At 36.3% G+C, this 26,273-nt stretch overlaps 3 protein-coding genes across 12 annotated transcripts in view; 2 read left to right on the top strand and 1 right to left on the bottom strand.

The window, feature by feature from the left end:
* LOC128160483 (voltage-dependent calcium channel subunit alpha-2/delta-2-like) overlaps positions 1-8,998 on the top strand; it is a 29,675-nt gene extending 20,677 nt beyond the window's left edge. For 5 of the 6 annotated variants that reach the window (XM_052823815.1, XM_052823814.1, XM_052823816.1 and 2 more), the window contains 10 exons: positions 70-236; positions 930-997; positions 1,818-1,896; positions 2,038-2,099; positions 2,223-2,249; positions 2,460-2,497; positions 4,306-4,414; positions 4,716-4,846; positions 5,241-5,311; positions 5,869-8,998. In XM_052823815.1, coding sequence (XP_052679775.1) covers positions 70-236; positions 930-997; positions 1,818-1,896; positions 2,038-2,099; positions 2,223-2,249; positions 2,460-2,497; positions 4,306-4,414; positions 4,716-4,846; positions 5,241-5,311; positions 5,869-5,970 — 854 coding nt within the window. In that variant the 3' untranslated portion in view covers positions 5,971-8,998. The remainder of the gene's footprint in view (positions 1-69; positions 237-929; positions 998-1,817; positions 1,897-2,037; positions 2,100-2,222; positions 2,250-2,459; positions 2,498-4,305; positions 4,415-4,715; positions 4,847-5,240; positions 5,312-5,868) is intronic. The other variant, XR_008240287.1, reaches the window with a different exon arrangement.
* A 684-nt stretch (positions 8,999-9,682) lies between these two features.
* Positions 9,683-22,660, bottom strand: LOC128158413 (pleckstrin homology domain-containing family G member 7-like). Of its 5 annotated transcripts, none has more exons than XM_052821213.1 (21): positions 20,886-21,062; positions 19,976-20,039; positions 18,838-19,516; positions 17,814-17,962; positions 17,686-17,723; positions 16,698-16,775; positions 16,522-16,601; positions 16,205-16,350; positions 16,079-16,119; positions 15,889-15,987; positions 15,649-15,801; positions 15,464-15,559; positions 15,270-15,371; positions 15,005-15,121; positions 14,717-14,891; positions 12,731-12,846; positions 12,542-12,635; positions 12,352-12,434; positions 12,123-12,258; positions 10,127-10,224; positions 9,683-10,027 (listed from the first exon to the last, which is right to left on the bottom strand). In XM_052821213.1, exons 3-21 carry the CDS (start codon positions 19,275-19,277, stop codon positions 9,929-9,931), a joined length of 2,340 nt encoding a protein of 779 aa, XP_052677173.1. In that variant the 5' UTR covers positions 19,278-19,516; positions 19,976-20,039; positions 20,886-21,062; the 3' UTR covers positions 9,683-9,928. The 5 variants fall into 5 exon arrangements, with proteins under 5 accessions (XP_052677173.1, XP_052677174.1, XP_052677171.1 ...); XM_052821214.1 differs by lacking the exon at positions 20,886-21,062 and adding an exon at positions 20,790-20,806; XM_052821211.1 differs by lacking the exons at positions 19,976-20,039; positions 20,886-21,062 and adding an exon at positions 22,492-22,660.
* A 1,141-nt stretch (positions 22,661-23,801) lies between these two features.
* On the top strand, positions 23,802-25,889 carry LOC128158415 (uncharacterized). The gene is made up of 3 exons (XM_052821216.1): positions 23,802-24,946; positions 25,168-25,278; positions 25,499-25,889. The coding sequence occupies exons 1-3, from the start codon at positions 23,893-23,895 to the stop codon at positions 25,675-25,677; spliced, it is 1,344 nt and encodes a 447-aa protein (XP_052677176.1). The 5' UTR covers positions 23,802-23,892; the 3' UTR covers positions 25,678-25,889.
* The last annotated feature ends 384 nt before the right edge of the window (positions 25,890-26,273 follow it).

Genomic DNA, 26,273 nt, shown 5'->3' with positions numbered 1-26,273 from the left:
GGTAATGGTGCATGTTGGACGTTTCATCAGGCACCTTTCACACAGTTGATATATTTGCTTTTGTTACAGTGATTGGGGCCATTGTGGACCATGACTTCTTGCTTCAACTGATGAACTCTTCGTCCAAGTCCGGCGACTCTGTCTACAGCTGTAAGGACGTGGACAATGCCGTCTGCTTCCTGTTGGACGACGGAGCCTTCGTGGTGGCCGCCAATCACCCTGACTACCACCTACAGGTAACACCAATCATCCCTACCACCTCATACAGTTAACGTCAATAACCCTGAGCACCTCCTGTAGGTAACGCCAGTCACCCCAACCACCTCCTATAGGTAACACCAGTCACCCCGACCACCTCCTACAGGTAATACCAGTCACCCCGACCACCTCCTACAGGTAATACCAATCACCCCAACTACCTCCTACAGGTAACACCAGTCACCCTGACTACCTCCTACAGGTAACACCAGTCACCCCGACTACCTCCTACAGGTAATTTAGATGGGAAAGTGTTTTTAGGGATTATTTATTATCCTATAGAAATGTTTTGTTTGCATGTAATAAATCCCACACCAATGCTTTATAACAAGGAAATCACAAGATTTTATCCAGGAAGAATATCCATGCTTATAGATAAATGTTTCGACTGTGAGCTTTTATTTTCTCTTGATAATGTTTTACAAAATTAATAGATTTACAAAAATTACTATAACACTCTCAAATATTCAAATTTTTTACTTAACTCAAACCAACAATACTCTTGTGAGAAGTCAAAGTTACCAGTAGTTAAGTTTGATAGCATATCCAGAAGAGAAATTGCTATCATGTCAAATATGATTGGAAGAGGATGTAAAGTTTTTGTTTTCCATGTACCAGAATGCATCTACATTAAACTAAGCTGGACTCTAACTTTATATTTATATTGATAGATTGGCCGTTTTCTTGGTCATGTGGATGCAGGTTTAATGGAGCAACTTTATGGCAGTGTATACCACAGGTAAGATAAAACAGCCCTCTCGTGTAGTCTATGCATATCTTGGGCAAATGCACCATAATAGAACACGAGAGCCAGTTTTTTGGGGGGTTGCATTTTATTCTCTCATTTTATTGGGGTAAATCAAATGGTGTCAATAACGACAGATCTTTAGATTATTCCATTCTGTCAACTTTTTTTCATGCATTTATTTAAATCTTATTTTCCTACAAAGAAATTGAAAACTATGTATCCAACAGTCAAGACTTAATGACATGCAGTGGCATAAAAAAAATTCAATGCAAGCCTCTATTTATTTTTCACTGCTCTGAACAATATGCCTGTTAGAAGGTCTTACATATAAGTTATCCATATACCGGCATATATGTAAGATTATACAGTTGTTGACTGGGTCAGCCGCGGGCAACAGTTTGCGAGCCAGACCGACAGATCAACTGTTGCCTGAGACTCAGTCAACAACTGTTTTGTTATACCCCTTCTAATCAGTAACACGTTTTCGCGGAATGTGACGTCACCGGTCAACAGTCTTTTTTAACAGTCGATTTTAACAGTTCCAATCCAACAGTTCCAGTCCAACAGTCAAAATGCTGGACTTTTTTTGCGTATAGAATTATATAGTAACTGTTTTAAAGGGGTAAAACAATGAAAAATGATGCTGTAAATTTGTTTCAAAATTTATAAAGCTTTTCCACAGGAAGTGTAATCCTTGCATGTAACATACAGTCTACTTACATAGGTAATGGCGTATCATCACCAGACTGTACACTTGTTTTAAGGCTTTATTTTGAAGAACTTTAGCAGTGTATAACTTATTTAACTGCAGGGTAGAGGAAGTGGACTATCAGGCCACATGTGTGGACTATGGAAATGAGACCAGTGCTGCTCCTCTTGGCTTCAGAATTGTAAGTACTATCAAAGAATTTTAATTATTTTCACTTCAAAAACTGTTTCGGTACATTCATAACTTTTTAAAAGCTCTATGAGTGTAAATTAGGTATTGGTTAGGATAACAGACTTGCTTACATATCTCTGGTTTTTTGCAGCCTTCCATTAATTTAGTGTTTGAGTTGTTGACTGTCAACTGGTGGAACAGTGTCTGGACATGGTATGTGGAGATTCTATTTCCTCTGTTTAATTTTTGATTGTTAGTATTCCAATATATATTTCTATCTATAACGTGTATATAGGAGATAATTAAAAAAATATTTTGTTCTTTTAAATTCAACAGGGCTGTTGTCAACTTGAATGTTTACAGGTATGGAGATTTACAACTTTATGATATTGTAATAGTATACATTGATAAAGTGTATTGGTAGTAGATATACCGGTACATTGATTTAATGAATTGGTAGTTGAATGAAAACTGCAGATCTTGATTTAAAACCATTATGTCACTTTTTGTACTTTAACACTCACTTGTACATACTGTATAGAATAATACCGGATTATGTTTCTTTTGTTTCAGTTGGTTCAGTTCTCCACCAACTGTAGCAGCCTCCTCTGGTAAGTCATATATCTTCTTCTGTTTTATAGACTGTCCCAAATTACCGGTATTGCTTCCATCACTTTTTGATTTTTTTTTTGAAAATACACATACATGTGAAAGAAATACAATTGAAATTGATAAAAGGGAATATATCCAAGATATCTTCATTGAACAATTATCATTTTTCACTCATAAAAGTTCACAGGAACGAAAAGAAATTTCTTACAGAGATTTATACTGGGAAATATTTACATCTTTTCTCCATTCGGAAGTACTCGGGATACCTCGCACAATTTTTCAACGTTATCATCCGGGCTTATTAATGGCTGATGAAATGCAAAATCCTCGTAGACTTTCTATTTTTGGATGTGTATTGAAACCTGAAGCGATAGAGGGGGCGTTTCAAAACAGATAATCTGGGCATTTTTCAAATTAGTGGATGAACGTAGTTTGAGCATAAAGGTAATCATGATTATCGAAATATCACGCAAAAAGTGGTGGAAGCAAAAACCCGGGACAGAGTATAGTAAGTTCACAGAGGAAGGAGTTTTTTGGAAAATGTTTTCATTTTTAGAATACGAGGGTTGTCCCAAAATAGCGTAGACATGACACAAAACTTAAAATCTGTTCACTGCAATTTCATTAGACTTCTTAGTTTTCTTCAATGACCCATTGACAAACAATACTGAAAAATTCAAATCTGTACTTCATTTAATTCTTAAGAAAATGAATAATTAGTAACAACAGGTTTTGTCAGGTGGCGCAATGTACGACGTCAGAAATTTCCAGTGTTTACATTGTTGCTAAGACCCTCCACATCGTTAACATTTAGTATACGATAACATTTACGTTTTATTTACGAAAATGTCATGGAAGAAATATTTTCTTTGAACATGTACCATGAGTGCATATTCAACATTCAACATACATTTCGATTTTTAAAAAAATATTTTGTAAGTCTTCACGATCTGACGACTCCAAAATTGCCCTGTATGACTTGTTGTCTAACGTTCGTCTTACCGCAATGTGTCGTTCAACACTTTGACATCCACTGATATTGGTCGGTGTTTCTTTTTTCCACCTATTCTTATCATACTCGTCTCATATTCTTAATGTTGTAAACTACTTATTCACAAAACGCATTTCGAATCAATTTTGTTAATTTTATTTACTAGAAAATCAGATTAGGATTTGTTTCAAGGTCTTTGCAAAATTTGATCAGATACTGCTGCGCCGCCTTAAACGCTGACATCGTGATTTTATTACAAGTCAACTCTTCAACTTAAATTGTCACAAAACGCGCTATAAAATATTTAAAAGTTTTGTTATAGCCAAAACATCTTTTGAGTAAATAATATAATTATTATTAAATATCAATGTATGTTTTGTTTAAATTTTTCACTCAAAAAGTACTTTTCCTTGCAATTTTCATTTCATTATGTTCAATTTAACTTTTTGTTTTTGACATTGCGCCGCATATCGAATTTCTGATCTAACATGCTTTTTTTCACTAACTTAATATCAAACAATGTATGATTTTAAAATATTATTTGAATGCAAATTACTTGAACCCCTTATGGCACAAATTTCATCTTTCTGTGTCTTCGATTAATAACGCCACTTGTCTACGCTATTTTGGGACAATCCTCGCATATTATAATTAACATTGAAAGAAGATGATTGCTGAATTTTATTTCCTAAAAACTACATGTATGCATAGCATCTACCCTGTACATGCGCATCTGATTCAGTTTTATTGTACCTATAAATTTATTTAGAAAAGATGCTTCTGACTTTAATGGATTTTTTAAAAATAATATTTCAGATGATCAGGAAGAGAAAATCTGCAGTAAACAAAGAGCTCAGTATTACTTTAATCCCAACCTGGAAGAAACCAATGGAATTATCTACCCTTGTAATGAAAACTGTACAAGGTAAACTCAATGAAGCTGATGATGATTTGGTTTAGTATATTTTCCTACAATATTTTCACTGTGTTAATTTTCAAATCTGGTTGTTTTGGTATATAACAAATCTATATTTTGTAATACTGATTAAATAAGCTTCTGTGTAATCGAACATGCTTCTGTATAAACAGTATGCACCTTTTAATCACCATAATGAAAAAGTTATACATTGATGATAATTTATTACTGTGTCAATGAGTTTCTGAGGACTGATCAGTTGTTGGCCTGAAGAACCCCCTACTGAGTGCCTGTGTCTTGTGTGTTTCAGGGACTACCTTGCCCGGCGGGTACCGGACACTAACCTGCTGTTTGTAATCATCAGCCCGGCCTGTCCCAACTGTTACGAGCCGGCCAGCTCCAAGAACCTAGTACAGGAGCCTGTGGAAATGGCCCTAGCCGGTGAGTTCTTGTAACATACAACATGTAGTTGTAGGAATGAGTACAAATGCGTAATGGGAGTCTTTTATGAATAAATTGTCAAGTTTTGCACTAATGTTTTCAACTGAAGTGTACTCTGTACTTGTTAGTTTGCTCCCATTGTATTTCGGCTTTTTAGGCCCCCATTGTAGGAGGATGGCTAGCGGTAATTCAGAGTCAGAATTATCCTTGGTTTAGATAGGACTGTATCAGGGATATTTAAAATGGAGCAAAGTGCCTCACGTGTACAAGCACATCAATGTTATTCCAACCTTTAATTATGATTACATTTTATTCTAAGAGTATGAGAATAGTGCATTTTTTTTCTTGTTCTGTACATGAAATAAGTAATGGTTTTCTGTGGGTCTCATTGCAGACAACGACCTTTGCAATCAGACAGCCAGATACAGACGAAACCCGGCCAAGTGTTATGACTTTGATACTAGGGTAAGATTTACAAATTTATATTTTACCATGGACTTGTATTTCACCATAGTGTGTATGTGGTGGATATTATTCAGATTGATTCGAGTACATGTATATTTAGATTATTACCAAGTTATGGGGCACTTGATTGTTCAAAACGGGGGCTGTTGAAAATAAAAGATCAAAACTCAAAAATTTACCTTTTTCCTTATGAAATAACTTTTTCCAATAATCCCTATCCCTCAGAATTGAAAAACAACATGTAGATATATTAAAACTGAATTAAATTTGTTTGTATCTGTATTTAGCAAAATAGAAATAAAGTCAATATCAAAAACAGACACTCAGAATATGATGAGTTTAATAAATTTTGATTTTCCCCTACATTTCCCAAAATGTTTCTTATTTCTTGAAAACTTGGTCCTAAAAGTAGTGTACTAAAATTAAGTGTAGGAGCCCTTCATGTGTCAATGACTTGATCATTTATCGTTTACCATACTCTAGCATTAGTGTGCTCTGTTTCAGGACTTGATCATTTATCATTGACCATACTGTAGCGTTAGTGTGCTCTGTTTCAGGAGACTAACCCTGTCTGTGGCGGGCCTCTGACCTCCCCCGTGTCTGTGGTACTGGTGGTGGTGGCCACCCTCCTGACAGTCATCTCTGCACGACTGTCCTGAGGGGCAGGAGACGGATAGCAGCGATTCCCTTCAAAGATTCCATGGAGTGAGAGAAGCCTGAAAGAGAACGTCCAATGTGAATGATGGCGGCGATACTTGTTGTTTGATAGCTTTTGGTATGACGATAGTTGTTGATGAAAACAGAATGATGTGTTCTGTTGAGAAAAGTGATTGTATCTTTCATGATCACTTAAAATGAATGACATACGATTTTATGTGTATAAAACATGGCAGAATCTCAAAATTTGATATAGTTTACAAAATATTTTTAAAGATGTTTCATATAGAATTATCTATTAGGCTTGAATCATTGTTGTTCAGAGGTGTTTTGAATTTATGAGATTTTTTTGGTGGTATTTTTTAGGAAAAGGGTTATTTCTTTTCTTTTTTTATTGAAATGAAAAAAGTGATGCAGACAAGCCTATAAAGATCTATCATCATAAAAGCAAATGAATTTTGAATTATACAAAGAAGTAGTGATTTAATTTGTGATTATAAAACGAAGGGAAAATGGTGTGAATCTAAATACTAATTTGTATCAATTACCATGACAAGTTTTTTTTTTCTGTAGAATGTGGTTGAATTTCTGCCTGAGCCTTTCATTAACCTGTGCAATGTTCATCACCGTATCTTCTTTACTCTATAACACAATGACCTTTATTTTTACATCTACATTTACCTCTGTTTCAAAACCAAAGATTGGGTTAAGGAAGAAATCTGTGTTCTGTGTACTTTTGCATAATATGTGTGATTTTGTGCCAAATCTAAGATTACTTTTCTCTTTCTCTCGATGTACATTTGTATTACAGTGTACAGTGGTCTTGGTCAATTTCGGTGTGAACTTACTGTCTCTGATAATCATAGTTGTGTATAATGTTTTAGATTATTTATTCTGTGTTTGTTGATCATGTCCACTTAAAGTGACCTAATGTTGTTGGCTTCTTGTAAGGCCAATATTATTTGGTGGGGTTTTTTTTTAATTAGAATTTCTCTTGTGATGTCCATGTATTTACATGATAAATGTATTTCTATGTTTATGTCCATTTTATGGGGTAACCATTTGTGTGTTCCTTTAAACATAGTTGTTTGTGATTTTTCATTCCACATTCCCAGCTTTGTAGGTGTAATTTAGCATAGATAAGAAGACCCCCATGTTGCTGGATATAAGATATACATTATTTGATGATATTCTGTTTGTTCCTTAGATGTACCAAAGCAGCAATCAGTTTGAAAATAGTCAAAAAGTGTGAATGATACATGATATTTAAAATACTGGTGTGAAAGTTTTGTTCATTGACAAAAGTTTAAACTACAACAAGACTATTTACCAGCTGTATACAAACATTTGTTGACAGAAAGAGGAACAAATTCCAAGGGTTGTTTTTTACAGAATATGTTACATTATTAAAACTTTAAAATGTACATATTTATTAGTATTTATTTGTATATAACAAATATTAATATATTGTCAATGTTATTTCTAATTTTTATGCTGATGTTACAATTTTATAATATTTCATTTTTTGTACATGTAACTTGCAGCAAATTGTATTCAGATTTGTTGGGCAATATTTTTGACGAATCTCAGTGAATGTTTTGAATCTCAATGTAGGGCAAGGTGTCTCGGTATGGGTCACGGTGTCTCGGTGTAGGGCACGGTGTCTTGCTGCATCCTAGATGTTACTTTACTCTCGATCTTCTTTGCTCATTGTTTGCCATACTGTACTGAGGTTTCATTCATAGTTTGTCCTCTGTTTAAAACTATTATAGTAAATGGGCAATAATTTTTCATCATTTTTTGACATCTTTAACAGTTTGTACTCTTTAGTGACACAACCCTCTCTGGTATGTAACAAATACATTTGTGGAAGAGTGTGGCACAAATATGTGTCCATTAGTAAAATTCTGAATTGTTTTTCATTTGTAAATTATCTTGGAGCGGAATCTATTTACATCTCCAGCAAAGGCATGGTCAGTAGTAATTTTGTTCAGGAGGGAGTTTTGAACAGATTTTTATTAAAATCAGATTTTTATTAAAATCGAACTATAGTAACATTTGATATAAAATTGTTTGAAACAACCCATTTCTTTTATGGAACAATATATGATATAAAACGTCTATGGAATGTCCACTATTTCGTGTTGAACACTTCCTTTCAATCTCATAAAACTCGGCTCTGTTTTTATTTTCATACATACATGATATATGGTAAGGTTATCTCAAAGTTCGATAGAGGCAAATAGTATTTTGTATTAGTGTTACAGACTTAAATGACCACCATTCCAGTGAAGCTTTTTGAGGATTTAGATGTTAGGACTTCTCATCAATCAAAGAATGTCACGGAGACAAGATGTCGGCCTGAATAGGCAATCGTAGACTGTACTCCACAAACATCATGTGATATCTTTACAAGATGTCTGCCTGAATAGGCAATTGTAGACTGTATTCCACAAACATCATGTGACATCTTTACATGACTTGTGTACTGCCTCTTTTTTATCTTAGTAGCTTGATCACAATGTTCAGTTGATATTACATGTCATTGTTTTTAATTTTGATATTTTTAGTTTTTTGGTTTTTTTTTTTGTCCTGGTGTTCTGTCGAATTGTGAAAAGTGATGACTCTGTCACTGAAATTATTCATATTTACCTGTATAAGAAACAGGAAAAAAAACCCACAGAGAGCCCTATACTGGTGCCCCTGAGGCCACTTACATGTACCATCAAGTTGATTGGAATTCAGCACATACGTTTTGTGATTAAATATGTGAAATTGTATGGTAATCAAATGAGTACAAAGGTAGTTACTTGTATGTATATCTTAATTCGTTAAATACTACCGCCAACGCCCTCCAATTAATTTTTTGTTTTTTCATTTAATCTATTTTACACCAGTTATAAATAGAATTTGATGTAAGGTCTTGGGGGTTTATTATGTTTGTATTTGTTAACACAGTGGAGATAGGGGTGTTTTATTATCTGTGTCTTTCCTACCACATCATTTCCTAATAAATGACTTTAAAATCAATTGTTTTCTGGTGTTCTGAAAAAAAAGGGGACTTCAAGTAAGTTCTAGCTTCAAAACCAAACTTGTTTATTAGATGCCATGTGTGTTGATTCTCTGACCTTGATCCTTTGACCTTGGCTTAAAAAAATTTTTTTTTGAGGGGTGGGGGTTAAATTGGAACGATAAAATACATTCCTTTTATTCGTCATACAAATAACGATTGAAACTATCTAGCATAGCTGAACTAAAGGATCGAGTGATGCTAAACATTTTACTCAATTCTTTTATATATGGTTTGTTCCAACCATAACCCCGTATCCCATTGGTGTCGAACCGGGGGCTCAAATGTCGAATATGTAAAAGGCGGTATGCGATATATTGGTTCATGTTAAGCAGTATGAAACATTAAAAAATTATTTAGGATTTTATGGTACAGTCTTTTTACAGGTTAGTTATGATGTAGGCTACTTCCATCCACGTTAATATTATGCCTCATTCCACCAGAGACTTTTGATATAAACGCTCTAGCTTTCACAGCAAAATATATGAATTCTTCCAACATCATTCGGGGCAACAAATAAAAAAATTGAAAGACTGATGTAAGCTTTGTTGACAAATATTTGGTTTGGTTTGGACGTCATACATAACAATTACGCCTTGTTGACGTCAGATGAGATGTATTTAGCAACTAAAAACAAACCATACTAGTATTTGATAATCTTTATTCAGGCGAGAGAAATAACAATTCATTTGTAAAAAAGATAAAAAAAAAAATAATAATAACGAAAAACGTTTCTCTCAGAAAAAGACAATAAACTACAATTTCCTCCGGTCAAAAATTATCTGATACATACCGATATGTATGGAATGAAAATATGAACTGTTTTGTAAAAGAAATCAATTAATGAAAGACGAAGGCATCAATGTATATGACGTAATAGTAAGCACTGGTCACGTGGGTCCGTCTGATACCGAGTTCGTCCTACTCGTGCATACGGACGACGTTCGTTGATTTCCGATGGCTTCGTTGAGTTTTTCCATCAATGAACTCTGAAAATGTAACATTAAACCAAATAAACTAATAAACCACTGTAGGCAGAGTTTCCGATCTTGCATGGCGAGTATAAGAAGCTAGAATGGAGGCCTTACTTTGATTGACTCGGAGGCACACTGTAGAGTCAATACATCCACTATCTGCTGGTACCGATTGTACTGTACTAGCACTGTCACGTGCTTAAATCCAAGCACTGTATCAACAATACAGAAAATCGGTAAAGTACATAAATGAATAAAAGTATCACATTTATAAATAACGATTACGAGAAAATACGCTAGATCTACGATAGTAATTTCGTCTACGACAATAATTTTGTTAGCAGAAAACAGAAATCGCAATTCCGACATGACAACATAAAAAAAATCATAAAAAAACATGAAAGTTGGCAAGCGTTGATTATTATACTTTGAGTTTTATAAGACTTTGCAAACGAGTTGAGTATGGACGTAGCTAAAAACACTGTAACCAAGACAACAGACTATAGAAAATCACAATACCAGGATAACGAATTGCTGTTTTGGAAATCAAACAAACATGGCAAATGCCTTACTAAAGAAGATGGGGGAACAAGATAGCGCAAATGCCCATTTGGTTTTGTCGTAAAAACAATTTCAAATTAATTTTTTCCAAATAAACATATTAGATGTTATTATATTTTCATGTTATATACTGAAATCTGATTGGTTTAGACGCAGTTGATAATTCATTCTATTACCCTCAGCGTTAGCAACACATTTGGCGACGGGTAAAACAACGAATTGTTACCTGCGCGTATATTATGCGCGTACGGTTCGCCTAGAATTCACGTCATTTCTATACAAAAGCAGTGAAATTTCTGTAAGATTAAGACATTCAGTATAATAAAATAAATAGTGCCTGTTTGGGAGGATAACAGTTGAAATTGACACCTCTCGAAAAACATTGTCAACCGACGCGAATTTACAATGGTTTTCTCGGGGTGTCAATTTCAACTGTTACCCTCCCAAACACGCACTATCTATATAATGTTATAATGGACTATGATAAAAATATGGAACCCAGACCCACTCTTTTAAAAAAAAAAGGCATTTAAGTTCTAAAAATGACACTATTTGGAGGTTTTGACACGCATACGCCAGTTTATATCAACCTATTCCAATTATTCGACATATTTAAAGGTTAAAAATCAATTTTATGGTAAATTTACATTGTTTTTAATAATTTAGAAAGAAATTATGAGATTTGTTCATATTTTGATTTACTAGTATCTTATCTATCCTCATATAGGCAGTTTACACGCCTTATTCACTCATCTTCTTTTTATCATCCCTATAACGAGACCTATGGGCCATAACAGTTACCCGAGTATGATATAACCTTGAATAGGATTTATTTTAATTTCTAGTATTCATTCAAATGATAAAGCAATCATGATAAACTGATAGAGGAAGATATGTTGATCAGAAGAGTATAATCTCACTTATATGACTATATACTATTACTTATTAGGTTTGTTACTGACTGTTTAAAGATATTTGTGGGGTCGGTAAAGTCCATAGAAGGCGAGGCGGAGCCGAGCCTTTTATGGACTTTACCGACCCCACAAATTTCTTTAAACAGTCAGTAAAAAGCCTAATAAGTGTTTTGTTTTGTCGAGGACCTAAAGTTTGATATGTAAACAAACGTTTGTGTAGAAAATCAGTTCAAATAACGTTACGTCCGCCATGTTGCGCTATAAATTTTGACGCTTGCCTTAAGTTTTAAAGAAATTTGTAAGGCAGCCACGTGACGCGTTTCATCCAATGACGTCGCGACATTCTAGTCCGAGGCAAAACAATATATATTTATATCATTACTTTAATGACTAAAATAGTATAACGTCTCCATTTATTATATTCACGTAAAAATAAACCTATTGATTGCGCTGCTGATTTCCATAAAAATTAAAAAGTCAGATTCTTGCTAAATGAATATCATTTAACCCATATATATGTATCTATAAGATATTAAGCTTTCTGGATTGCTTCGATGGTTTTTACGATACTTTCGTCTTATACACCAGAAACTATATACATTTTTGGAAGATTAAACAAAATAAAATGCTAGTACCTGATGCTTCAGATGGACTGACGTCATACATACAGAGACGGTCTGTCGGAATAGGTTGCCGATACATTGTGTACGATTGCTTCTCATTGGATGATATTGTCGGCGTCATCATACTACTGCTATCCAGAGAGAGTTTCTAATTGAAAAAAATATATATAATAATGGCCTTATTGATTAAAAAAGAAGTAATAAAGGATGAATAAGACTCTTTGAAGTCATTTTTTTTTACCTTTCTGTGAATTTTCTTTGGTTTTGTTAGCAATATCACATCATCAAATACGAACAGGTAAATGTCAAAACTCTTTGTAATTTCTTAAAAAGAAAAACATATTTTCTTCACAGTAAAAAAAGCATTTTGGTTTGAACTGAATATTTTTCAAGGGGTTATTCCATAGAAAACTATATAGTAGACATCTTACCGTTTAGTGTCACAAGACCCTCAAACAAAAGTTGTCGATCCTCTGTTGCCAGAAACTGTTCACACGGCTGGTGCTGTAAACTGGACCTTAAGAACTGGGAATAAGAATAATTGATAAAGGTACATGTATTCTCTCACAGAAAGAACGATATAGTGGTTGCCGATGGTTGTTTAATTTTTACAATCTTACCTCCGGTATGTAAGCTCGCGGTGCCAGCTCGGACACTGGTGGCCATATTAACTGTTTCTGTATCTCTTGTAATCGCTCAAAATTTTGCGCCCATTTCATTTTATCTTCCATTTTTTCTGTTTTGTAAAGCGAAAATACAGTTATGCATATACAAATCTTTTAAACGATTAACCAAGTAAATGGCATTTTATAAAAAAAATTTGACGTTCATGTATAACTGTTGTACTTTAGAAATATATAATGTTTTATATTTAATTGGTGTATTAATGTCAATATTTTGTTTGAAGTTATTAAGATAGAATTTAAATGTAAGGATCTATTTCAAATAACAATTTAAGTTGACATATAGGGCTGGTATTGGTTTCTCTCTTTACTTGATTTTAAGCCATTCACAAGAAACTCTTAGGTTCTAGATATCATAATGTATAGTAATTGAAAAAAAAAAGTTTCACAGTCGTTGTCCGAGCAGTATGAGTTATGAACGTTTTTTTTTTAATTTTTTAATTTTGTATTCAGTTTACATTCTATAAAACATGTTCTTTATATGCGTTCATTTACAACCAAGGACATATTAGCAATTATCGAAAGTCTCGCGTGACGCGATTTCAAATGTCACAATCCCTTTGACTTTTTTGCGACAAATAATGCACGTCGTCTGAGTTTTTCCAACAGAGAAAACAGGAAATCTGATGTGTGTAGATGTAGAAGGATTTTTACCAGGCGTTCGAACACTATATTCATTCACTGTACATTCAACTGAACTCTTTTTCGTATTGACAGCTGCATCCTTTGTATAAGGGGACGTACCTGATGCGGCAATGGCAAGGGCACGGAAAACTCTATGTGACCCACCCCATTTTTCTAATCTATAAACTTTCCTCCAGCATTTTGGCTTAAAATGTCACCAATTCACACGTTCTTTGCAGAGAACGAACTGCATCTGCTTTGCAGTATTTCTGCTACAATTGTACCATTTCCTACAGATGCTCTTGAAAGGCAAACGCAACAGTTTTTGCTCGGCATAATTTTTTTTACGTGGCACCTGTTTTGAGTAACACAGAGTGAATGATTCTTGTCCTAAAAAAAAGTGTGCTTCCACTAGGGTTATTGCTTTTACATGTACTGAAGTATATACATTTTCCATCGATATCTTTAATTCAAAGGGCAAATGTACATTTAAGGAAAAAATCGAAGTTTATACAAAATGCTCAATTCTGCATAAAAAAAATAAAACGGTGTTTATAAATGCCGTTAATTTTTTGAAAGAAATACTATGCCCACAGATGGAATCAAATCAGGGCACAAAAAACATCATCTGTGACATAGCCAAAGGTTTAACCTACTGAGCTTTCCAGAACTTACAATTTAAGATGTAAATATAGACCACTATGATAGAAATCAGTTTCCGAAATTTTTGTCGTTTATTGCAAAATTCGATCCCAGGGCCAGGGTGCCCCTAAAAAAATTATCTTAATTTATTCCTCAGAACAAAACCTATCAAAATATATATGATTTGTTTAGGGGTAGGCCGGTCCTGAAGGATATCTAGGCCAAAAACCTTGCAGAAATATACCATTCTACGGAGAAAATGCTGTTTTAGCCAACTTTGAAGATTAATAATAAAATTGCAAGAGCAACATGATAGCTACAAATGCAAATTCGAAATTCGAAAAATTTAGAAATATGTACGATAGAAAATAACACAAAACTTTGATTTTCAAAAGAGTTTTTTCCCGGGAAATCCATCTCCCCAATAGGTCAAATCAATTGTTATTTGCAATAGACACTGCCATTTGTCTGGTAATGACAATGTCTACATTAGCAGTCGATGAGAAAAGTTCAGACACATTCTTCTCCATCCCCTCTCAGACAACAGACCATTCAAGGTTCTGCTAGAAATTATGCTCTTAATTCAAACCGGTTGTTATATGATTGCGATTGCGCACTGTTTTAAAAAGGAGCACGTGGTAAGGCATTGTAACTTACGTAACGACATGTTGACTTTGTGTATGAGGTCCGAGAGGGCCTCTTTCTCCTGCTCGTCCTCAGTGTACTTCCTCACATTCCCGAGCAGTAAGGGGAACTTTGTACAGTGCTGGAGCGGAGCCACCAACAGGTCGGTCAGCTGTAGACGGTTACATCGCGGGTCCTGACTGCACCACTGTCAAGAACAATGTCACAAACTATTAGTCATTAACGAACCTTGCTAGCACATATTGTGTGCATATGCATCGCAAGTAAAGTTGGGGTACTTAATAAATATTGATGCTTTACCTTTTCAAACTCGGCAAACTGGTCATTTTTCCTGAGTTGGTGTAAATAAGGCAGCGCCGTGGCGTAGTTCAGACAATATGTGTGGAAGACTCCCCCGTCCCGCGAGTGGGTCGTGAACTATGGGGGTAAAGTAGGTCATAGCTCTTTACAACATGTAAAGTTATATACCAGGTATGTCATTTAAATGTATATTATACTGCATTATACGACATGGAGAGATATACGTGTTTTATGAAACAGCGCATCAACGATGAGAGTCGCCTACCCTCTCAAATGACTGCAGCAGAACCTCGGTATTGCCAAACTTCGTATTGCTGATGTCTTTCAGAAGGGAAGCGATGAAGTCCTTGCAGAACGTGTAGCTCACCTGTTGGATAGTTTTACTTAAATGAGACCCTTACACTGAGACGTAAGATGAAGCGACAAGTGTAGAAGGATAAGAAAAGAATAGATACACACGTAACACAGCTCGTCCAGATTGCCCAGCAGGTCCTGTGGTTCCGCGAACATTAGGAGGCCTTCTACTTGCACCTTTTTCAGAGGTTCCATGAAACACTTTTCACGAGATTAAAAAAAACCCATTTTAAATGCATTTCCACAATCTTGTTATAATTTGAAAATGAGAAAGCTTAGGGTGTACGCACATGTTTAAGCACCATCAAGTGGTCGATGAGATAAACGCATTCTGCTTTGAAAAGTTCCCAGACTGCCTCGCGGCGTTTGCGTTCAGTTTCTGGTAGAACAATGCGTGTAGGGGATTTGTCGGAACTAGCAATGAGATCTGTCCAGTGCAGTGACTAGAAAGATTCCCAAGTACATGAATTAGATTTGTAGTCATCGCAACAGTATATCGTTTATTTATAATGGGGTCTCTAATTTCTAACCTTATATATGGACAAATGGTTGTCTTTAAACTCGGAGGGCTTCATGTTCCGTAAAAGCTCATCCAGTTGGTGGAGAGACTCCTTGCTGCGGGCCTTCATCTATAATGTCACCAGTCAATGGATAATAGTTCAATGAAATCAAATTATCTAGTAATAACAGGTAATTATTGTTTTAAGACGCTTGACCCACCTTTTTTATCAGGCTGAATGACGATTTTCCACGTCGGTGATCTAAAATGTAAAGAAAAATTGAAAAGTTTAAAGCCTCAGCGCGTTTTTAATTTTATAATTGTAACAATTGTTTGTTGTTTCCTGCCTTCTAAGTTCACTCTTGGTCCGGATGAAAGGTCTGCAATAGTGTTTCTTTTAGCCAGTCTATTGCCGTGATCACTCAATAGCAAATCACCGGGAATAACGCTCACATCGAAAGAACCGCGCGAACCTAGACGATCACTGATGTCACTGCAGAGGAGAAGGACAGAATCAGAGGCTCGTTTATTCATTTTTTCAATTCTTCTATTCATTTTCGTAGATCACTTTATGATATTACTCCTTTGGTTACAAAAATATTATCAATTTCAGTTGTCAATGTGTGTTTATCAGTGCATAGAAAGCTAAGAAGTGTTTACTAACCTCGGTCCATCTGCTTCGTCGTCAGATGAGCACGTGGATGACGTAGGCGACATATTGGTCGGCGACACATCTCCAATGTTCTGTAAATGACAATTCATATCGATTTCAATGAACATTCTACACTTATATCTGTTTGAAGTCACGTCTTGATTCCCGCGGTGAGCGTGATTTCATACCTTGGTGTCAATCACAGCCGCCCGCCTGCCTCGTCTGACGTTGGATGGGGAGGGTCCACTGTCGTCTGCCAAGTCGGACTGCAAATGAATAGCAAAGGCAAAGTCTTCTAAATATTGTGAATTACAAATCAGCAGATCATTGACTGATTAAAGAAAGTAGAGTACCGAACAGCGAAGACCTAAAGTACTACTGTACTTGGAAGAAAGAAAAAAGTGACGAAGTGAAAGCCAAAAAAAAAAAAACCCGCTTCTGTAAGAGTATTTGCTCAACAAAAGACGTATATATTTGCAATGCCTAATTACTTTCCTTGGTTTTATTTTCATCTTTGACAGACAGGGTGTATTACCCCCCCCCCCCCCCGTTCCTCGAGTACTAAGAACGTACTAATATTGCATTTTTTATGTAATATATTTAACGAATTCTTAATAAAAATGTTATTTATATTGTATTTATGAATACTTTGTATTTTGTGTATTAGTTATTTGACTGTTTCCATGACAATTCACTAAATTGTTTTCTTTCACGTAAATGACATTGACATGTTTGCACTTGGATTTTGAATATACACAACCTAATAAAAACCTCGCAAAAACTGAGGATACAGAGGACACAATCGGTTACAAAGCTATAGAGAACAAATATATATAAAGCAATATAATCTAATCTGAGATTTAAGATACACAGTGAAGGACCCGAGTACATTTGGTACACAGTGAAAATTATTACATGTATCCTGGTTAAATGCCTGAATGGATTTTTGGATATATGCAAGTTGAAAAAAGGAGTAATATTGCCCTAGGGATAGATCCACAAGTTGTTTTTTTAGGGTTTTACAAATATTTATGTCTAGTTTTTTTTTTTACAATACGAATGGTGTTGAAGCATTATGTCTTTATATTTGTTTTCGGAAGCAAAAACATCTGATATTTCAGTAAAATTTTAACAAAGCTGCAACACAGATCTCACAATTAAAAAGATTTCACTTGCCTTCTTTGTCGGGGACATTCCGCTGTCGTTGAAAGGATCTACGATGGGAAAAAAATCTTTAGAAAAAAAACTTGTATTCTTAATTTCTTATAAAACAAAAATTCATACGGACTGCAGATCTCTCTTACCTTGCTGGAGGTCGGAATCTGAGTCAAACGTAAACTCTGGGCGGTCAATGACGGTGACTGGGGAGACCCGGGGGGAGGGTCGGAGGTTGCCCTGGGCCCCTACCGCCGGGACACGCCCCTCGTCCTCTCTGCTGACTGACTCCATGCATCTAAAAGGTGTGATATCTACCTGAGTTAGTATCCTTCCTTGTTAACTTCAAATAGACATTCAAACCCTGACAAACATTACTTCCCTGATTTTTTAATGTTATGTTCCACAGTTATAATTGTGCATTTGTGCATTTGTTAGTCTAGAAATGTATTGGATAACTAGTAGTTTATGAGTTAATTTACAACACGCCTTGAACGGTTTTGGGCTTTAAAATTTACCATATACCTGTTTTCCTTATTTCTAAAGATTGCAAATAATTATTAGAAAGACAATACTTCCTTTTTGTGATATTTTCTACAATTTTATCAAAGCGATCTGTTTGTAACATTGTAAGATAGATAGTTTATGAATCAAACGTGACCTTATAATATCCCATTACTTAATTTATACAACGGTAAAATGCTGGTCTACGTGTGCTTCTTTTTCCATTTACAAGAAGCTTCAGCTATACTGGTACAAGCATTTCAATGAAAGAAAGTTATCAAATGTGAGGATTGCATAAATTTTACAAATAAATTTCATATCTGCTTATTACGTCACATTGATACACGTGCAATCCTTGTAGGACTACTGGGTATTTAGGAGTCTTCATTCAATTAGAACCATATAAGACATTGGACTTTCGGTAGTATGTAACTATCTTTCTTTGCGTCAAAACAATTAAAAAATAACGCTGGTACTCAGATTGCGTAGTCTGTTAAATTCAAATAGCCAGGGCTGAGAGGCCAGCAATGAAATAGACAGGTCTACGTCATATTTCTATTTGACTAAACTACACAAAGTCCAAGCTCTTGTTAAAATGGTTCATGGGCGAATATGGTAGAACATGTATCGCATCAAAATGTGTTTCTGTAAACACCTTTCAAGATTTACCTCTCTACGTTATTGGTCTGTGAATATCTGGTAGGCGTTATCTGTTTCTTGCTGTATTCATGGACTGGGGGCAGACACCCAGTGGACCTAGGGCTGACCATGTGAGGATGTGACGGCATCTCCCCCCTTGTCAGGGACGCACTCCGCTCCCTGGGTAGGTATGAATTCCATGCAGGAGTAACACTATTCCGGGTTTTCGTTGAGCAACTAGTCAATAACTTATCTTCCAGACAACATTGTATTGAAATGTCTCTTTGCCACGGAAACCTGTGATCAAAGCTTTCTCCAACAATGTCAAAATCTTCATACGACATTGCTAAATTTGAATAACCAAACTTGCGCTGAATATTGGTAAAAGAGTCTTCCAAAAGACGGTCTCTGTTGACATTGACCGCAGTCTTAGTAGTCAGACTGATGTCGTGTTCGTCACATTCGGACATTGACGATAAATAAGTGTGTGAACCGCATGATGGCGGCGCCAAAACGGAAGCAGACGACCGCCGCTTGGTGCCAACTTCCTTTCTGTGTTTGGCGGTTGGTTTGGCGGCCAAGTAGACTATGTCCGTGATATGGGTGGGCAGAGAGCGCCTTTGCTTTCTCCTTCTCGGGGCTATGGAAGCGTCAGGGGGCAAGAAGGTAGACTTTGCTCGATACTGGCGCCCTCTCGTCGCTCCTCTCCCTGTGTATTAGAGAAATGACGGGTTAGTTCGGCAAAATAGGGTTTTATCTCTTTTGATCAATGATTTTTTTCATTAATTTCCATATTCAAGGTTAGCAAAAATACTACCGGGTCAATATTAGTTTTGTTTCGGTAAACAATGCATGATTGCTCAGGGTAGAATAAGTATGGCCGTCTGACACAATTCACTTGTTGCATATTATGCTACTTCATTAGTGATAAAGATCTCCAACAAAAGTACATTATATTCTTTTTAAACATTATTTCAACAGATTGGTGCGATTTTTCAATGTACGTATACAATAACTATATATTTGCCCGTTGGTATCTGATTGAACTCAACCAAATGCGCTGTAAAAGAAATGTTATTTTACCCCCAGAAAAATAAAAATATAATGGTAATGAAAATATACAACACAAAGTAAATAAGGTATACATTACATCTAACGACGATCGTACCTCTAGCAATGCAGATCAACGTAAGAGTTCCTCGTTACATAACTTCACTTCTCTCGAGGAAGTTCTGTCAAAGCAGGTAATATATTTCTATTTCAGGTGGCAAAGTCAACAATATTTGAAACCTGTCCTCTCTTCTACCCCATTACAAATCTTATGTTTCAAAATGGAGGATACTTTTTATAGCACAATCGCTCGTATTTCTTTTACGACCTTGTCAAAAAATATGCATACATTTTGACATATCTTTCAAAAATGCGGTGATATCTCGACCTTGGGTGACTATACGCTCCCTGTTTTCAGAGAGAGAGAGAGAGAGAGAGAGAGAGAGAGAGAGAGAGAGAGAGAGAGGGGACAGACTGAGATGAAAATGTTTGATATGAATAAGAATAGAACCCACTGTTTCTGTCACGCTCCAATTGTTTAGTTTGGTGCCTTGAAAGTATGAGATTATCTCAACCTTTTTTCATTCAAACTAAAAAAGAATGACCGAAGTCGATTGCCTTTTTCCCCGGGGTGCCCAACATTTACATACTATTTATCCGTAGGATACCGGTATTAGCAGATCAATACACAGCACATCGAGGAGAAAATAGCGAGCGCCGAAAGCTTTTGAACTATGGCGGTGAAGGTTGGCTCAAAGAGGGAGAGGGTTCCCTTCTCATATTCTTATACCTACAGATGGCGGTCCGTTTCCCATGTTAAAATACTAATATTTTTATTTTAGAAATGGGCGTTCTCAAATGCAATAAGATAAGATAAACCCGCACCCCACCCCACCCCCACCCCTCCACCCCAGGGTGCAACAGTAGCCTACCTGATAAATCAGCAGTACCTTGTTCTCCATTTTATATTGAATTAAAGCATTCTTAACAAATGTCTTATTTTTAGCCAAAAACTGTATTTTACTTACCTGCGTGCGTCAGGTTTGGCCAGTAGTGCAGTTATATCCCTAATACAGTTAATACAATACTAGTAATTCATATCTGTGCGGCAATCGTAAGATCTTTAAAGAGGGGTACGTCTGTCAAAATATCGTTGATTAGATAATAAATATTCTCAGCGAACATTCGCCTTTTGTTTTTGCACATTTAAATGTCCTTAAACATGCACTTCCCACGTGTATATGTTCCCGGGCCGTATTGTATTACATGTATATCTTGTTGATACTGCGTTTCTTTCTTGGAATATGTACTTTAATTGAATAATTTACTCAAATTCACTGAAAACTAAACACTTCAAATTGGTTGAAAATCAAATGAATAACAGGTAAGTGTCAAAAAATAAAACCGAACAAGGTGTATAGGGGTTACTTTATGAGCAATGACAAAGCAATTTGTCACTTAAACTTGAGAGGAACATCTTAGACCCTGAATGTTTTACATTTAATTGGTCATCGCGATCCAATCTTTACTCCCTGCGCCCTCGTCGTATGATCCTGGGAAAACACATAAATTCAGTTGCTCACCTCGATATGAGCAATGAAGCATGACCTTAATGCTACCCTGGGCCCGTCTCATCGATGGACATCAGCACACGTTCATTATGATATCATATGAAACTTTAAATATTCGTGCCTATTTTTTTGTTTTGTAACGATAATTCTCTTCCTTTTTTTTAATTTTTTTTTTAGATATCTACTGTCAGGCACATTTTACTACATGTATATACCCCCCTTGTCCCCCCCTCACCTCTTTCAGAGTTTCATATCATTCTACTTAGCCTGAAATTCCGTAATTTCTTTTTAATTTAATGGAACTGGTTATTCATATGAAGAGAAGAGAAAACCACTATACCTGTATATATATCGAAAATTCACAAGTATTCTACCCGAGAAAGCTCTATACCTGTACATATTATAGGTATGTAAGTGTTGTACCTGGGAAAGCTACGGGCACCTGCAGTACCGAGGCCGTCCGTGTGAACAAGAGCCCGGATCAAACACCAGCTACACACACCGCCCCAAGCATCAATTATCATGTCAGTCCAGGCTCTGTGCAGAGGGATTCATCTAGATCAAAACCGGGGTAGACGGACTGTATACTTTATAATCTTCTTGAGAAAAATCCTAATGAAGGTATCAATGACGGTAACCTCCGGGTCAGGAGGAGGGAGAAGGTAAAATACTACATCGGGAAGTAAAATGCATCTGTCGTTTCGCAATACTGTTAAAAATGTTTTACTTTAATCGAAACGTTTAACAATTTATTGCGATTTGAGTTTATCTATAAAATACAGAGGAGGAGGAGGAGGAGGAGGAGGAGGAGGAGGAGGAGTATCGTTTACTGGAAGTTAGTAAATTGTGAAAACTCATATTTGAAAGTATTGATGGATGTACATTTGTGACCACCAATATCATAACATGACCGTGTTATCTCCAAAGGGGACCTGCAAATATGACCTTCGTAATACTCTTGTCATCTATTTGTTATATCGTTAACCTTAAAGATTAATCCAATACCATGACCCCGTGACACGTAAATCGAACACTGTCCGACTCCACGTATAATTGTACTCACCCTCCTCCTCGTCGGAAAACTGGCTCTCCTGTTGTCCCATCCTGGCTCCGGAATCTTGTCCCAAAACTCAACTAGTGTCCTACCCATGAAGCGGAATATCCAACAGATATGGTTATATTACCAAATAAGAGTGATAGATTGAAGGTGGTAAGCCACTAAACATGATTGCACTGGTCGATGACTTTGTTTATTTGTATGTCAGCTGCCCACTGCGATGGCGAAATCGGGGCTGTTTATGAGGGTTAATTTACAGAAGGACCAAAGACACAATCGCTGGAATGATTTTATAAGTACTTGAGCTGACAAGCCCGATAGGGCTCGCCGTATGGGGGACTTCTGCTTCTGTCATGGGGAGTTGTGAGCGGATGCTGGTCATAAACTGTCGGTCTGAGATAACTGTGTGTGATAACTGTAAAGGAGATGAGCATTCTATCGCTTTACGACCAGCGACCTCTCTTTTTACTCAGTCACCGACTAATTCGAAACAGACAGAACCGTTCCAACATGTGCTTCATGTGCGGATCTAGAGGGGAGGGGGGGGGTCAGACCCCCCCCCCTTTCCCTGCAAATTCATTTTTTTTTAATTTACATTATAAAATTACCAAAATATGCCTCAGACCCCCCTTTCCCGGCAAACTCAAATAACATCGCCGAACCCGCCCCTGGAAAAATTTCTGGATCCGCGCATGGACAATCTTGTTGACACGCATGGGCTGGTCCTCCTTCTCTGGGTGCACGCATGCATGTACGAGCAGTGTGTGGGAGAGAGGGGTGATGTGGGTTGATGAGTTGTTCGATACAATAGGTTCTAATTTAGAGGATGGTTATGAACCAGCACATTGGCTATCTAAACGGAGGTCAAAGAAACAAGTTTATTTAATTCATGGATACTCTGATTAGTACTTTTGTAGATTTTGTGACACTTTGGAGTTTTCTTTTAAGAAATATTTTCAGAAGTTGATTTTTTTAAACAAACATTTTCTACTGAAAAAAATCTTTCAAAATTTATCTGGCTATGTAAAGAACTTGAAGTGGCATTCCTTCTTGCGTCGTCCGACAGGAGCTGCACTTATGTTGGGTCGAAATTCCATGAGGTTTCCAATACACTGTGTACCATATAAGAAATCTCTTTAAGTTTGAAATTAAATATGGATCTAATTCTAGGCCTAAAGTATTCCTCATAATTTCTTCATGACAACTGTTATTTTTTTTTATTTTGGTGTTAAAAATTGCAATACCGGGTATATCGTATCTGCTTTTTTCCGGGATTCCCAGTCACCGACATAGTCGATAGTATCATTTTTCTTTTTAGTGTTCATAGATAAATATCCGACTTGCTTTCAGCCGGCTAACGATTACGTGTAACTGCGTTTTACGAATCTATCCGTTTTGCCGGTGCTAATGGAGTTCATTTCCAAGTTGCAACAAATATATTCAATTTATTTATTTGTTGCAGTGACAGTTCTGCAAAGTGTGACCTCGGAAATAAAATTAAACACCGTATTGAAGAGGCATCCTCCCGGGCTAGAGTCGCCAACAAAGGCATGGTGGGCCAAGGAAATAACGCCGGACGTCTATGTGGCCGGTAGACTGTCGGAGAGACAAATCAAATATGCCGCAGAAGCCGGATTTAAAAGTATTCTGTCCCTGTTTCCCTATGCTGATGACGAGGGGTATAATTTCGGAGGCGAACACCTACCCACCACTAAGGAAGCTGAGCGTGTAGCAGAAATGGCAGGTCTTAAATACGCTACAGCTCTCGGTCCTTTTGATGACTGGTCCAACCTGCAGTCTGTCAAGAAAGTAAGCAGTGTATTAGCCACGTTACCGCTCCCGGTATTGGCCCACTGTGATCGAGGCTACACCATATCTTTTGGGGTCCTGATGGATCTGGTTAACAAAACCAAACTTCAGCCAGACTTTGCAACTAAAGTTGATGCAAAAGTATTTTTTGACATGACAAAAGTCTTGGGCATGGACTTCAATATGGACTGCACAAAAGAGACACTGGCAAATATAACTGGTGAAGAGGTCAAAAGTGAATATATTCCAAAGTTAGAAAATGAACCAGAGGAGTGGTATGATTTTTGGCTTGCGGCACCTATTCATAAAAACTGGTATATTGCTGGTCAGATTTTACAAAGTCACATATCAGAACTTAAACAAGCTGGCTTCAAATCAGTAGTAAATCTGCGCATGCCTAAGGAGACTGTCACATTGCTCAATGTAAAAGAGGAGCCTGAATCTCACGATCCAGCATCTCGCCAAACCATCCAATCATTGAAGAAAAATATCATAGATAAAAAGAAACCAAACACATACATTTCTCCTGACTCTCCATACAATTTTGCCACCAAAAATCCAGAAGAATTTGGAGATGAAATTGGCTATAACCAAAATTTAGAAAAAGAAGCATTCCAAAAACAGAAATTTCCATACTACCATATGCCTCTGGGTAAAGTTTAGTTGATCCAATTTGCAAAACGTTATCAATGATTAACTGGCATGAGTTTCTGTATGGTCTACCTTGAAATCCATTTCCAAATCTAATGAATTTGAAAATGGAATCAAGTGTGAGATTGTCTACAAGCTCCAGCCACTCATCTAAAAAAAAAAAAAGAAAAGATTGTGTTTTTATTTATTTGTTTTTGTTAATTTCTTTTTATTCTACCATAGATCCTAACATTCCTTTCACAACTACTTGGTTCGAGACCTACAAAGATCAGCTGTTGGAGGCAAGTAGCAAGGGACCCGTCTTAGTACACTGCAGGGACTCATCAAGAGCAGGTACTTTTACTGTGGTTTGACTGTTGTCTATCTTAGATCTATGTGATTCAGTTGAAAGTGTGGACGTCTTAATATCTAACATTTTCAGAGCCTGTATATATGAAGTTGGAACACCAATTAGACCTGTTAACCTGGTCCAGTAATCAGTGAAAAAGAATTGATTACTGTAAAGATTATTACATGACATGATATGCCTATTAACAAATCATCATTTTCTCAGGGTATGTGTCTGTCCTGATTGCTGCTGTCCAATACAATAAAGACTTGACCTGGGCCCTACAGAGATTGGCTGAACTAGGACTAGAGGTTGGTCCTAAATACAGGAAAGATGTCCTAAAGACCTACAAGGCAATCCTAGACAAAGAGAACATCAACAGGACGGGCCGGGAGGAGCTGTAGACACAAAGGAGACTCCATCAGCAAGGCCACCCTTTAAAAATTGTTTGTTTGTGTTCACCTGACTGACTGATAAAAATTAAGATACCGTAGATGGCTTATTTTTTACACTTAGTCTAGTTAGTACATAATACTGCGATTCCACCGTTTTGTATAAAATCATGAGAATATAATGTTACGAGCATCAATCATTTATTAAATGCATTTTTAGCTGATTTATACTCTTTTTTATATGAGAAGTTTCATATTGAATTCTTTATACAACCGAAAAAAAAATAGCTTAAACACTGAGTTGGCAGGTGCAAACTAACAATTTATTTAAGTTGGCCCAACATATATTAATATTTATCTTGGTATTCATGAGAAGTATTATTTTTTGTAAAGTTTTATTTACATTTTGTGTCTGGGTTTTTTTTATCAGAAAGTAGACATAGTCCAATCGGTGAAAAAATATGTGCCATTTTTTACCTTGACTGTTAAATTATACAAATTTTAGTTTATGACTGTTATTAAAGGGTACCTTTACTGATTTTTACATCAGTATAGGGTGGGTCAATCATTTAATGACGCAAAGGTAGTCGTGAGGATGACTTAAATCC

This window comes from Crassostrea angulata, chromosome 8 (assembly GCF_025612915.1).
Source record: "Crassostrea angulata isolate pt1a10 chromosome 8, ASM2561291v2, whole genome shotgun sequence".
In the NCBI taxonomy this organism is placed as follows: Eukaryota; Metazoa; Mollusca; class Bivalvia; order Ostreida; family Ostreidae; genus Magallana; species Magallana angulata.
This window is presented reverse-complemented; position numbering and strand designations above follow the sequence as displayed.